The 12,743-nt window shown below is 35.5% G+C and overlaps 1 protein-coding gene across 2 annotated transcripts; it reads left to right on the top strand.

The window, feature by feature from the left end:
- Positions 1 to 517: 517 nt before the first annotated feature.
- LOC115428395 (fMet-Leu-Phe receptor-like) lies at positions 518 to 12,515 on the top strand. 2 transcript variants are annotated; one of them, XM_030147425.1, is made up of 3 exons: positions 518 to 666; positions 9,463 to 9,657; positions 11,145 to 12,515. In XM_030147425.1, the coding sequence occupies exons 2-3, from the start codon at positions 9,484 to 9,486 to the stop codon at positions 12,033 to 12,035; spliced, it is 1,065 nt and encodes a 354-aa protein (XP_030003285.1). In that variant the 5' UTR covers positions 518 to 666; positions 9,463 to 9,483; the 3' UTR covers positions 12,036 to 12,515. The 2 variants fall into 2 exon arrangements, with proteins under 2 accessions (XP_030003285.1, XP_030003286.1); XM_030147426.1 differs by having other exon boundaries at positions 539 to 666; positions 9,477 to 9,657.
- Positions 12,516 to 12,743: the final 228 nt, after the last annotated feature.

The following is a 12,743-nucleotide window of genomic DNA, read 5'->3' as shown; positions in this document are numbered from 1 at the left end:
TATTCACACAATCCTAAAATCCAGCCTGATTTGTCAACCTTACATTTTACTTAAATTTAACGTGACTGTTGTAGCATCACCTGCTGCTGCTACTCATGCTCCTTCTAGTCAACAACTTCATCCTTCAAACCCATTTTATATCCAGATTCTCTCCTCTCCAAAAGCCTGCTGGGAATTCATCGGGGAGGTCAATCACCTGCAGTGACATCATCTTCATTTGGACCTTTTTAGGATGGAGGTTTTTACCTGATAACCCAAATAACTTTTGTGGTGGTACATGAAAAACTGCTGATTTAACCAAAACAAGTTTATAAAGAATATGGAAGTGAGAGTATATGAAGCTTCCAGGTTCAATTCACAAAAAGAACCGAAGCTAGAGGACTTTTTCTACAAAGTAAAGAGCTAAAAAGAGGAACAAACCAACGAAGAAGAGAATTTCAGACTCTCTTTTTTGTGTTTATCAGATTGGGGTTGTGTGTGTGATGCAATCTGCTCTGTACCGTGACCTGCTCGGACCACAGCAGGGTGTTTTTTTCCTTCTTGCCTGAGGTTAAAGGAAGCTTTACTGTTGCTGCACTCATTCATTTCCCCTTTGAGGACAGTGGAGAAACACCTCCTCTGCTCGTGAGCCAGACTCTGATCCCTCTGCTGCGTTTACTGACACCGGTAAGGCTGGTTTCAACGTAACATATATGCTCTGTTCAGCAGACAGAATCTATGATCAACGCAGCATCTGATAATTGTTGCTCATGAGGCTCTTATTTGACTTTCAGCTGTAATTTTCGTTTAATTTAATTTGGATGAAAATGAAAATGAAAATGTAATCAGTGTTGGGAAGATGTGCTTTGAAAATCTGTGTGCGCTCTTGTTTGCATGTTGTATTTTTGAGAGTGCAGCTAAGTTAAAAGCTTTAAAACACTTTAAGTTTCATTATTAGTTTATCAGATTGAACAGGTATCTTCAAAAATGCCATTTAACTAAGGTCCAGTTTCTAAAAATTATAATTTAATCCATTAAATCCATTGATTCACATTCGTACCCTAAAGTTAAAATATTTCCAGTGGATTTATAGGTAGTATTTCTAGTTCAAAACATTAAAAATTATCTAAAATTATCATTCTGCTAAATGTGCCAATGAATACATATCTCATATACAGTTCATATCTCTACAGTTCACATATTTCCAAGGTGAATTTATTTTCAAGGGGATTTATGTGACCACTAGAGGGAGTAGGGAGTCCCTCTGCCAGTCTCCCATAGGACAAAAACTAACACTAGTGACCAGATTGGGTGAGAACCATTAGGAAACAACTTTTAGAGTAAAAACAAAAGTGCCAAGTGATAAAAGCTAGAATCACTGTTGTTGTTGTTTTCTCCACTGGACACAGCTGTAAATAAAAAGAATGATGGAGTTTGATAATGTAATGACAGCATTTGATTCTGAGGCTTATGATGGTGTAAAGTTATTATGGGATGTTATCATCTTTGCTAAGTTGCTGTTTGTTGATCCATGGTTCAGACTAAACTGTGACAGTTCTGACCTTGTTTATTCGATTCCAAACAGATCTTTAGTTCAGCTACTGACGACACAAACCGAACAGAAAACAGAGGCAATTTGTGGTTTTACTGTGACTGTTTTCAGTCTGAAAACAGAGCTAAGCTAACAGAGCTAGGCTAACAGAGCTAAGCTAACAGAGCTATAATGTAAACTATCAGCTGACGCAGCATGTATAGATAAGACACAGTATTATTTTGAGTGACTGTCAAAATAAGTATCTATGAAAATAAAATTTGATTCCATGATACAGATGTGTATTATGTGTATGTGATGGATACATAGTGTTGATTCTGTTACAGTTCTAATTGTGTTCTGGCACGATACTACCCCCTGCTGGTCAGAGTTTGGAATATCAATACTGTGTGGAACCACTTTAACAGGGTCTTAAACCCAGCCCACATCCTGTGTGTTACACCTGTGATTGTTGGGGAATTCCACATCTATCTTATGTTATGAGTCAGTTTATCTTAAATAAAATAAATAAATAAAAGAGTTTCAAAAGAGTTTGTGGAAAAAGAACATAGCTTTGACATGGTTTTAAAGACATGGCCCTCAGTTTTACACAGATGGACTTAAAGGCTGGTATCAGTGCTGGCAGAAGTATATTAACTTATTGTATGTCCCCCAAAAAAATTATGATTGGACTTTCTGCAATGATAACTTTAAAAATAGTGAATCAATCAAAATGCATTTTCAGGGCTTGAAACTATAACTTATTTTCTACATCTTGCAGAAAACCCCATTCGATTTGTTTCTGTGTTCACGGAGAGATGGGGATCTTTGTAAAGCATGTCAGAAGTCCCTTCCCCCCAAGTTTTGTCCATTGTGTTCATGCCATGCAAATATTGCACAAAAATATCTCATTTGAAAAAGTGATTGCTTGTTTCTTTTCATTTCAACTAACGGAATTAATAATGAATTACATCAAAAGGAAGCAGATTTCTGAGTTTTGCAAACATTGGTAAGGCGTGAAAATGAATGATTAAATAGAGATTAAATTATTAACTCATGGAAGCCTCAAATGAGTACACACCACTGATATGATGTTATGCACAGAATTTGAATTCATTTGTTAGTTTCCCTGTCAGTTGTGAGCAAAATATTTCCCTTCATATGGATGCAGAAGAGCATCCAAGTGCCAGACTTGGAAGAAATGAACCCATGACATGCTTCACAAAGATCCACATTTCTCCATGACCACAGAACCAAATTAAATGGGGTTTTCTGCAAGATGTAGGTAACAAGTTATAGTTTCATACCCTGAAATAGCATTTAGAGCACAGGTGTCAAACATGCGGACCGGGGGCCAAATCCAGCCCACCAAAGGGTCCAGTCCAGCCCGTGAGATCAATTTGTGAAATGCAAAAATTACACTCAAGATATTAACAGTCAATCATTTTACTTTAGGGCCCATACTTAAAGCCCTACTTTAGTCTCAAGTGGGTCAGATCAATAAAATACTACCATAAAAACCTACAAATAATGACAATTCCAAAATTTTCCTCTGTTTTAGTGTAAAAAAAGTGAAATTACATGAAAATGTGTAAATTTTACAAACTAGCCTTTCACAAAAAAAATATGAAAAACTAGAAATGTGTTCAGAAAAGTAAGTGTAATTTTACTAATATTCTGCCAGTTACTCAAATATTTTATAAATTTGCAGATCCACTGTGATGTGTAAGTTGTAATGCACATTTATAAATGATAAGCAGAGGCAGAATAGAATTAAAATTGCACTCATTTTTCTGTATAAATTTCAGTTTTTTCATGGTTGTTCATGTTATTCACATTTTTAAAAGGACAGTTTACAGATGTAAACGTTTCCATAATGTAATTTTACTTTTTTCACTATAAAACACATTGAAATGTTTGGAGTTTGCATTATTTATATATCATTATGTTATTAATTCACTGGTCCGGCCTACTTCAGATCATATTGGGAGGACATGGCCCCTGAACTAAAATGAGTTTGACACCCCTGATTTAGATTGTTTATTTTGGAATGTATCAATGCGGAAAGTCCAATTATGATTTTTGGAGGGATGGAGCATATGTTGAAAATAAACAGCATAAGTTAAACTAACCCCCTTGTATTATTCACCTACACATGTAGTGACCACCTGAAGTCACATTCACACAACTTGACACACTGTCATACTGAGATCCAGTGACTCAGTGCAGTGTCAACATCATGCACCTTAATGCACTAAAATAAACATGTTTTATCTTCCTGGAACCAAAAGTTCATTCATAAACTGTTCATTCACAGTATAATCTTGGTTCCAAAGGCTTGTGATCAGAAAAGTCTACTCTACCTCTGACTATTTTTATTTTTCTGTCTGGCACTGGAGGTTTTTTTTTTCCTTCTTCTTCTTCCTCCTTATTTTTATTCTGTGTCATATTGTGATTAGTCTCTTGGCATTAAAGTTTTTATGCATGAAATGAAGGCGGGACTTTCTAAACCTGCACTGCTTGAACATACAGGTGGATCTCAAAGCTAATTCTGGCTCTAAAGTTGTTTTCAGTTTGTCACCACAACGAACCAAAATGAAAGTCAGAAATAAGGAAGGAAATAGGAGGTTAATAAATTACTGCATTTTGTCATGAGGTTGAAATATTGAATATTTTACTGCGCAATACTGACAATTGAAAACCAATCAATCATGTGAAGGATACCAGAAGACCTGCCCGACAACAAAAATATGCATATTAACAACACAATAGATCCCATCATCCAAACTATGGATACAACACTGAGTGCCTTTAACCCATAAAGACCCAAACATCCACCAAAACCAAAACCATCAACTGATATAAACTGTTTAATACACACTGATCTACTAATCCTATCAATGCATGTAAATAATTGGTGTAAAATGCAGTTTGTCATCTTTTCATGGTCATCAGATATGACCCATTTGGACATTCAGAGGCTCTGTAGTTACCATGGAAACACCACCATCTTTTATAACATTGATTCACCAGTAAAACCCATGGAAATTATGTTCAGTTAATGATATATTTTACATTTTCTTCAGTTTTCTATGTTTCTGATATAATATCCCTCAACTTTAATTTGAGCTTCAATGAACATCTACATGATCAGTAAATTACAAACAGGAAATCACTTGATTTCCAATTAAAAATGCAAAACAGAGTATAATATTCGAGTAAATAGTGCTAAATTACTTAAGAAAAGTTAAATATAGAGAAAAACTATTTTGGAATTGCCCCCAAAGTAACACTGGGCCTTTATGGGTTAAGGAGAACTGAATGAAAAGTGTCCTATTCTGCTCTGTTCTTTCTGTGCACCTACAGTGTTTATTTTTGCACTGAGATATCTAATCTTATCGTACCCCAGACTGGTCTCGTCTCGGTCTCAGACTTGGACTTGGACAAAGACTCAGGACTTTCTTTTGTGACTGCAGCTGTGGGGATATCACTAAATTCACTGTAACTTTTCTGATTTACTCATTAATGTTATTACTTTGGTGTGGTAAATAATTTTTCTTGGGTGTAAAAAAACCCCCAAAAAACAAAAAAACTTAAACTGATGAATGTTTTTTTTTTTTTAATCTTTGGGTGTTATCTTTATCTTCAAACCAAAAGTGCAACACAAAGACATCCAACATGTTAACCTTCAAAGACCTAAACAGTCCATGACTAAAAATTTCTACTGATGTAACATTTTTAACAACTTCTGAGCCACTAATCCTATCAATACATGTAAATAATTCAGGTAAAATACAGTTTACTATTTGTAGATGCCTATTTTTTGTTGAAAATATCACTTTTTCTTCAGTTTTCTGCTTTTAATATAACCTTTGAATGTACTCTGAGCTTTAATGAACATCTATTTGATCAGCAAATTCAATAAAGCCAAATACCTGAGTTTCAATGAAAAACGCAAAATGCAGAGGATAATATTATGATAAAAGGTGATAAATCACATAGGAATAGTTAGATGGTTGGATATAAATTACTTTGGAAGTCTCTATAAAAACAGTTAGGTCTTTAAGGGTTCAAAGGATTCTGTCTTTAAATGTACACTGCAAAAAATACTCTGCTAGGATTCAGCCTAATATTCCTAAATCTGGTCAAATTGGCTTCTATTGAGCAAAAAAATCTGCCAGTTGGGTAAGAAAATAAATTCTTGGCTAGAATTCTTATAACAAGCAAAAAAAAGTCTATCAACAAAAAAACGTAATGTGCCTTAAAACTAGCCAAAAATCTTAGGAATTTAGAAAACGGTGTTTAGTACAAGGAATAAAATCACACTCATTTCAGACAGAATTACTTTAAATGAAGAATTTTAGTTTCTCACTGAGCTGGCAAGTCTTTAAACAGGGGTCTCAAACATGCGGCCCGGGGGCCAAATGCAGCACACCAAAGGTTCCAATCCGGTCTGGGATGAATTTGCAAAGTGCAAAAATTCCACAGTTAAGGCTGTTGAACTCATTTTAGTTCAGGTTCCACATACAGACCAATATGATCAACAGTAAAATAATAACATAATAACTGACAAAAATTAATGACTATATTTTCTTGGTTTGATGTGAAAAAAATATTACATTATGTCTATAAATAATGACAACTTCAAATTTTTGTCTTTGGTTTTGTGCAAAAAATAACATTAGATCATGAAAATATTTACATTTACAAACTATCCTGTAACAATAAAATGTGAATAACCTGAACAAATATCAACAACCTGAAATGTCTATAGAAAATTAAGAACAATTTAGACTATTTTCTGCCTGTTACTAAGTGTTTCTGAGTGTTTGTAGATCTGATCCATAATGCACATGTAGAAATGATAAGTTGAGGCAAAATATCGTTAAAATTGCACTTATTTTTCTTAAGAAATTTCTGTTTTTTTCAGGTATTTCATATCTTTTTTGTTTGAATATTTTATAAAAGTAAGTATTTTCATAATTTAATGGGGTTTTTTGCACTAAATTAAAGACAAAAATTTGGAGTTGTCATTATTTATAGGTTATTATGTTACTATTTTACTGGTCCGGCCCACTGGAGATCAAATCGGACTGAATGTGAAAAGAAAGAAAATGAGTTTGAGAGCCCTGCCTTAAAATAAGAGTAACAAGTAGAAAAAAAATCTTAAAATAAGCATTTGATTCTCTTGATTGAGCTGAAAATGACAGCTTCAACTGGGAATCGTGCGTTATCATTTTGTCATGTTTTAAGCCTGTAAATAACAATAAATGGTTAAAAAAAAGTTAGTTGCTGTCATTTCTTCAGATTCTTAAATTGAGAAGTTGTCCAAGTGGTTTTAGTCTTAAAATAAGGAAATAATCTGGATCTTTTGTTGGGATAATTTGCAAAATATTACCAAACCTTGTTACTAGTAAAATCCGGCTTGACATTCTCTGGAAAATCTTATTAAGAAAAAGTTAGATAAGTTTTTTAAAATAAGAATATTTTTCTTGTGTAATTTTTTTCTATGTAGATGAAAAATAAGATAAATGTTCTAAAAATAAGGCTTTTTCACTTTGTTAGAGATCATTTTTTGCAATGTACTTGAAAATATCCAGTCTATGTAACCTGTGTTCTGTACATGTAAGTGATGGTAAAACAGGATGTGTGGTATTTTCGATGTGTGGTATTTTCTCTTTAGTAGTGAATGTCAGTGATTTTGAAACATGTCATTGTGTAGGTGTATCATGACATGTCTGTGGACATCCAGAGGTCAGACGTCCTCCTTAGTCACTGGTGTTGCATTAGACATTTTGCAATGTTGGGTGTTGTTTCCCCAACAAAGTTTAGAGGAGGGCATCTGTCGGGCATCTGAGGTCGGACACAATACAACCATGAACAAAACACCAACTCTGCAGCTTTCTCCTGAACTCTAGAGCTGTAGCCACACAGGGGAATTCATTATAGCAGGGGTTTCAAACATGCGGCCCGGGGACCAAAACCGGCCTGGCAAAAGGTCTAATCTGGCCCGCGGGATGAATTTGCGAAGGGCAAAAATTACACGGAAGATATTAACAATCAAGGATATCAAACTCATTTTAGTTCAGGTTCTACATACAGACTAATATGATCTAAAGTAAAATAACATAATGAGCTATAATTTGTGACAACTCCATTTTTCTAGTTTCTAGGTTCAACTGGACTAGTTTTGTTCTTTTGAAGCAAAACTAGTCCAGCTGAACCTTGAAGAACTACCGACAAGAACAATGACCTGCATAGGCAAATAAGAAATTGAATGAAAAATTGTTCTTATTTTAGTTCCAAACTCGAAATTTTTACTACTATTCTGTCTGTTATCACATGTTTGTGTATCATTTTGTATTTTGCACTTGTATGAATGATAAGTTGAGGCATAATATTGTTTAAACTGCACTTATTTTTCTACAAATGTCAGTTTTTCAGGTTATTCATATGTTTTTTGTTAAAGGACACTTTTGTAAATGTGAATATTTTCATAATTTAATGGTTTTTATTGCACCAAAACAAAGAGAAAACGTTGTCATTATTTATAGGTTATGATGCTGTTACTTTACTGGTCCGGTCCACTTCAGATCCAATTGGGCTGAAGGAAGCCCCTGGAAGAAATGGGTTTGACACCCCTGCATTATAGGACCCAAAACACTAGTGGATATAATTATAGCAGTGGTAATAATAGTTATGTTTTGGCTATATATGTTTGTGTGGAAAAAGGAGGAGATAATTCAGTTCAATCAGTAAAAGAATGACTGGATAATTTGTGTAATTTATTCTCTTAAATCAGGGGTGTCAAACTCATTTTAGTTCAGGGGCCACATTCAGGTAAATATGATCTGAAGTGGGCCGAACCAGTAAAATAATAACATAATAATATATAAATAATGTCAACTCCAAACTTTTCTGTTAATGAATGAAAAAAGTAAATTTACATTATGAAAAGGTTTACATCTACAAACTATCCTTGCAAAAGATGTGAATAACATGAACAAACTAAAAAAAATAAGTGTAATTTTAAAAATATTCTGCCTCAGTTTGTCATTTCCACATGTACATTATAACTTACAGATCACAGTGGATCTATATATACATAAAACATTTAATAACAGGCAGAATATTGTTAAAATTGTACTTACTTCTCTTAAGACATTTCAAGTTGTTCATATGTGTTCAGGTTATTCAAATTTTGATACTTTGTGTTAGTGTAAATACATGAAAATATTTACATTGACAAAGTGAAAAATTTGGAGTTGTCATTATTTATATGTTATTTCGATAGTATAATTACTGGTCCTGCCCACTGGAGATTGAATTGGTCTGAATGTGGAACCTGAACTAAAAGGACTGTTAATATCTTAGTGTAATTTTTGCATTTCACAAATTCATCCCAGGGGCCAGACTGGACCCTTTGGCGGGCTGGATTTGGCCCCCAGGCCACATGTTTGACACCTGTGTCTTGAATGAACAGCTCATGTCTTTAAATTTAACTCATATTACACCAAAACACATGGTTTATTGACACTGTTGAAACATCAGATATATTTCCACTCACATTAAACCATCCATCACACTCAGCTGCTCAGAATCAGAATCAAAATACTTAATTAATACCAGGGGGGCAGTTATTGTGTGTTACATTTGCTCCATTCAAGTATAATAAAAAGTGTATATAGTATAAACAGTATATATAGCATTTCAGAGCAAATATAGCTCTGAATACATGTATACACCAAATATTCATATTAAAACACTCTATTAAGACTCAATTAGAATTTGTACAACTGTATTAGATAATATGATCATTAAAGAAATATACATTAATAAGTGTGAAAAAATATTGTTGCGCAATCATAATTAGGAGGTTATAATGAGGAAATGAGTCCTCTACTGTCGTTCTTTGTGTTAAAAATAAAATCTGCATTTCCTTTGTGCTCTAGTCTGTGGTTTCCAGTTTCACCATGTCTGCCAACACCTCCCTAATTGTCCTCAAATCATCCAAAAATGACGAGGTGACGTCTGTGGACATCGACGCCATCATGGACAACGTCAGCATCGTCCTCTACACCATCACCGTCATATTTGGGATCCCAGGGAATGCCATAGTGATCTGGATGGCCGGCTTCAAACTGAAGGTGAATAATGATCTGCAGTTTATTTCCATGATGACATTAATATAAAATGAACCAAACTGGGTCATAATTATGAGAAATACTTTCTAATAAGACTTATAATATTGACATTTTCATTAGTTTTTATTTTAGTTTAGTATTTCAGTTTAGTTGTATGGGTGCATAAGTCCTTTCAGTTTTTCAGCTTCATTTTAAAATGATGAGGAAAGTAAAACAAAATACAAAATGGACAAAAATGAGTCAATTCCTCAAAATAAAGGGTGAATGATTTACCAAAACACTGGAGGAAATGAAAATAAAGCTGAACTCAAAGTATACTGTGGTTTAGTTCATGTTGCATTGTTCACTATTTTTCTTTTCTTTTATGTTTTTTGAAAACCATCTTTTTCATTTTATCTCCATTAACTCAATTAATTTCACCGCTCTTTCCAGTTTCAGGTTTTGTTTTTTTTTTTTTAACTAATAGCTCCATATTCACTGGAGGATGTGACAGCAGATGCTTTTCCTCTTTACTTTTTTTTGTATGTGTTAAATAAATTCTGCCGTTGTTATCATGGAAGTCACATGACCGATCAGCTGTTTTCTGCATCAATAAAGTGTGAAAACATGTTGGGTTCAATTACTCCAGTTTCATCCAAGAAAAGACATTGCACCCATTTTAGAAGCCCTGCTTCTTCTACTATGTTAAGGCCATGTGTAATTTGACCACAGTGCCACCTGCTGGTTTGTTTAAGAAAAACAATGATCTAAATATGATAAATTGAGCAGGTGATGCAAAAACCCTCCAGAGGTTTATTGAAGTATCTAACCCAAATGACCCCACAATAACCAAAGATGACATGAATAAGTAGCAATAACGATGGTAAATAACACTCGAGAAGTCTCGTGTAGAACCAAAATGCTCCTGTATGTGAAGCATTTGTTTGTCAGAATATTTAACTAATAAAGACCCAGGGCTACATTTGTGGCAGTTCCCAAATGATTTTTTCTTTATATTTAACCATTTTTTAAGTGATTTATTGTCATTATCCTCTGTGTTTTGCATTTTTCAGTGTAAATCATGTATTTTCCTATTTTTAATTCACTGATCATGTAGATGTTCATAAAAACTCAGAGTAAATTCAAAGGTTATTACATCAAAATAGAACTGAAGAAAAAGTGACTTTTTCAGTAAATCCATCGTTAACTAGTGTCTCCATCTACTGTCATTGATCCAACTCCATGAGTTTTACTGTTGTGGAAGATGACAGAGTTTCCATGGTAACTACAGAGCCTCTGAACATGGTCATATCTGATGACCATGAAAAGATGATCAACTGCATTTTCTACCAATTATTTCCATGTATTGATCGAATTAGTGGATCAGTAGGTATTAAACAGTTCAGATCAGTAGATGGTTCTGTTCGCTGGTGGCTGTTTGGGTCTTTAGTCAACTGCTAAACGTTCTGATTTAATGCTTCTCGTTTCTATCGTCTCCTTTCCTTCTTCAGCCAAAGGTCACCTATGTATGGCTGGTGAACCTCGCCATCGCAGACCTCATCTTCTGCTTCACACGAGTCTTCTCCCTCATAAAGAAGATCTTTTTTGACCACTGGCCGTTCGGCATTTTCCTCTGCAAGTTCAACGGCTTCTTCAAATACGGCAACATGTTCTGCTCCGTGTTCCTGTTGGCGGTCATCAGTCTGGACCGGGCGCTGTGCGTATGGAACCCAGTTTTCACCAAGCGAAGACGCACCCTGTGTGTCGCCAGAGTGGTGGCGGTCTGCGTCTGGATTTTGGCCGTCGTTTTCAGCACGCCTTACTTCATTTACCGGGAAGTTTACCCTGGAAAGAACAACCTGAGTAAATGTTCTCTGGAGGTGAAGGAGTCAAAGGAGGGGGACAACAGCACCAAACTGGCCCTCTACTCCATCCGCTTCCTGTGTGGCTTCCTGTTGCCCTTCATGGTTATCCTCGTCTGTTACATTATGGCGGGCATTGGGATCAGACGTACCCGCCTGTCAGGGAAGTCCCGCCCCCTGCGTATTTTGGCATCATTAGTCATCGCTTTCTTCCTGTGCTGGGCTCCGTACCACTGCCTCCTGCTGGTGAAAATGGTGGACAGTAAAAACTCAGTGGTAAAGATCTGGCAGCCTGTGGCGAGGGGCGTGGCCTATTTTAACAGCTGCGTGAACCCACTGCTGTACTTCTGTATGGGTCTGGATGTGAAGGGGAGGGTCAGGCAGAGTCTGGCCACCGTCTACAGGAGAGCTCTGGTCGACGGCATGGACGGACAGACGACTCAGTCCAACGAACGCACGGTGGACGACAGCGACGGCTCCAAACACAGCGTCCTGACAGGGGGGCGGAGTCAGTATTCAGTGGACGTCGCCAAAGTCTGACTCCGGAGCTTGAATGGACCAATGACGTGGTTTTTGTGTTTGACGCCATGAACTGTGACATATGACAAACTGTTAGTGGAAATGAGTAACTGGTTTACGTTATATTTACTTCTCTCAAAAGTAACTGAATTACATTAATAGTTATTTAGTTTTTAGAAAAAGTGCATTTTGGGTTACTTTTTACAGCTGTTGTTTTCCTTTGAGGTTGCTGTGACATTGTGGAACAAGACCACCATTCTATTTCACTAGGATGAAAAATAATACATGGTACAACAAGGTGGAAATATCCTTTTGCACTTCAATCGGAATGTTCTTCGGCCTCAAAACTCAATAGAGAGGATGGTCAAGGTCATGTTTATTTATATGGCACATTTAAAACAACACAAAGTGCCCAAAGTGCTCTGAATGTCCAAATGGGTCATATCTGATGACCATGAAAAGACAAAAAACTACAAATTACGCCAATTATTTACATGTATTGATCGGATTAGTGCTGTATTTTCGTATTTGTCGGGACCCCATGTGGGGTCGCCTGAAATTTCTAGTAATTGATAAAAATGTAAAAAAAAAAAAAAAGAAAACTTACTAATAAAAAACATACGGTGGGTTGAGATTATCACAATACACAAAAGACAGGTGTGTCAGATGAAAAGGATAGGCAAAAAATAAGCTTTTACTTCTAGACTGTTCCTTTTTTTTTTGTGTGTG

The sequence above is a fragment of the Sphaeramia orbicularis genome, chromosome 11, assembly GCF_902148855.1.
Source record: "Sphaeramia orbicularis chromosome 11, fSphaOr1.1, whole genome shotgun sequence".
NCBI lineage: Eukaryota > Metazoa > Chordata > Actinopteri > Kurtiformes > Apogonidae > Sphaeramia > Sphaeramia orbicularis.
Note: the sequence above shows the minus strand (reverse complement) of the source record. Positions and strands in the feature narration are given on the sequence as shown.

Coding starts and splice junctions, on each gene's coding strand:
- LOC115428395 (XM_030147425.1), top strand. CDS start 9,484: ATGTCTGCCAACACCTCCCTAATTGTCCTCAAATCATCCAAAAATGAC. Junction 9,658..11,144: donor TGGCCGGCTTCAAACTGAAG/GTGAATAATGAT, acceptor TTCCTTCTTCAG/CCAAAGGTCACCTATGTATG.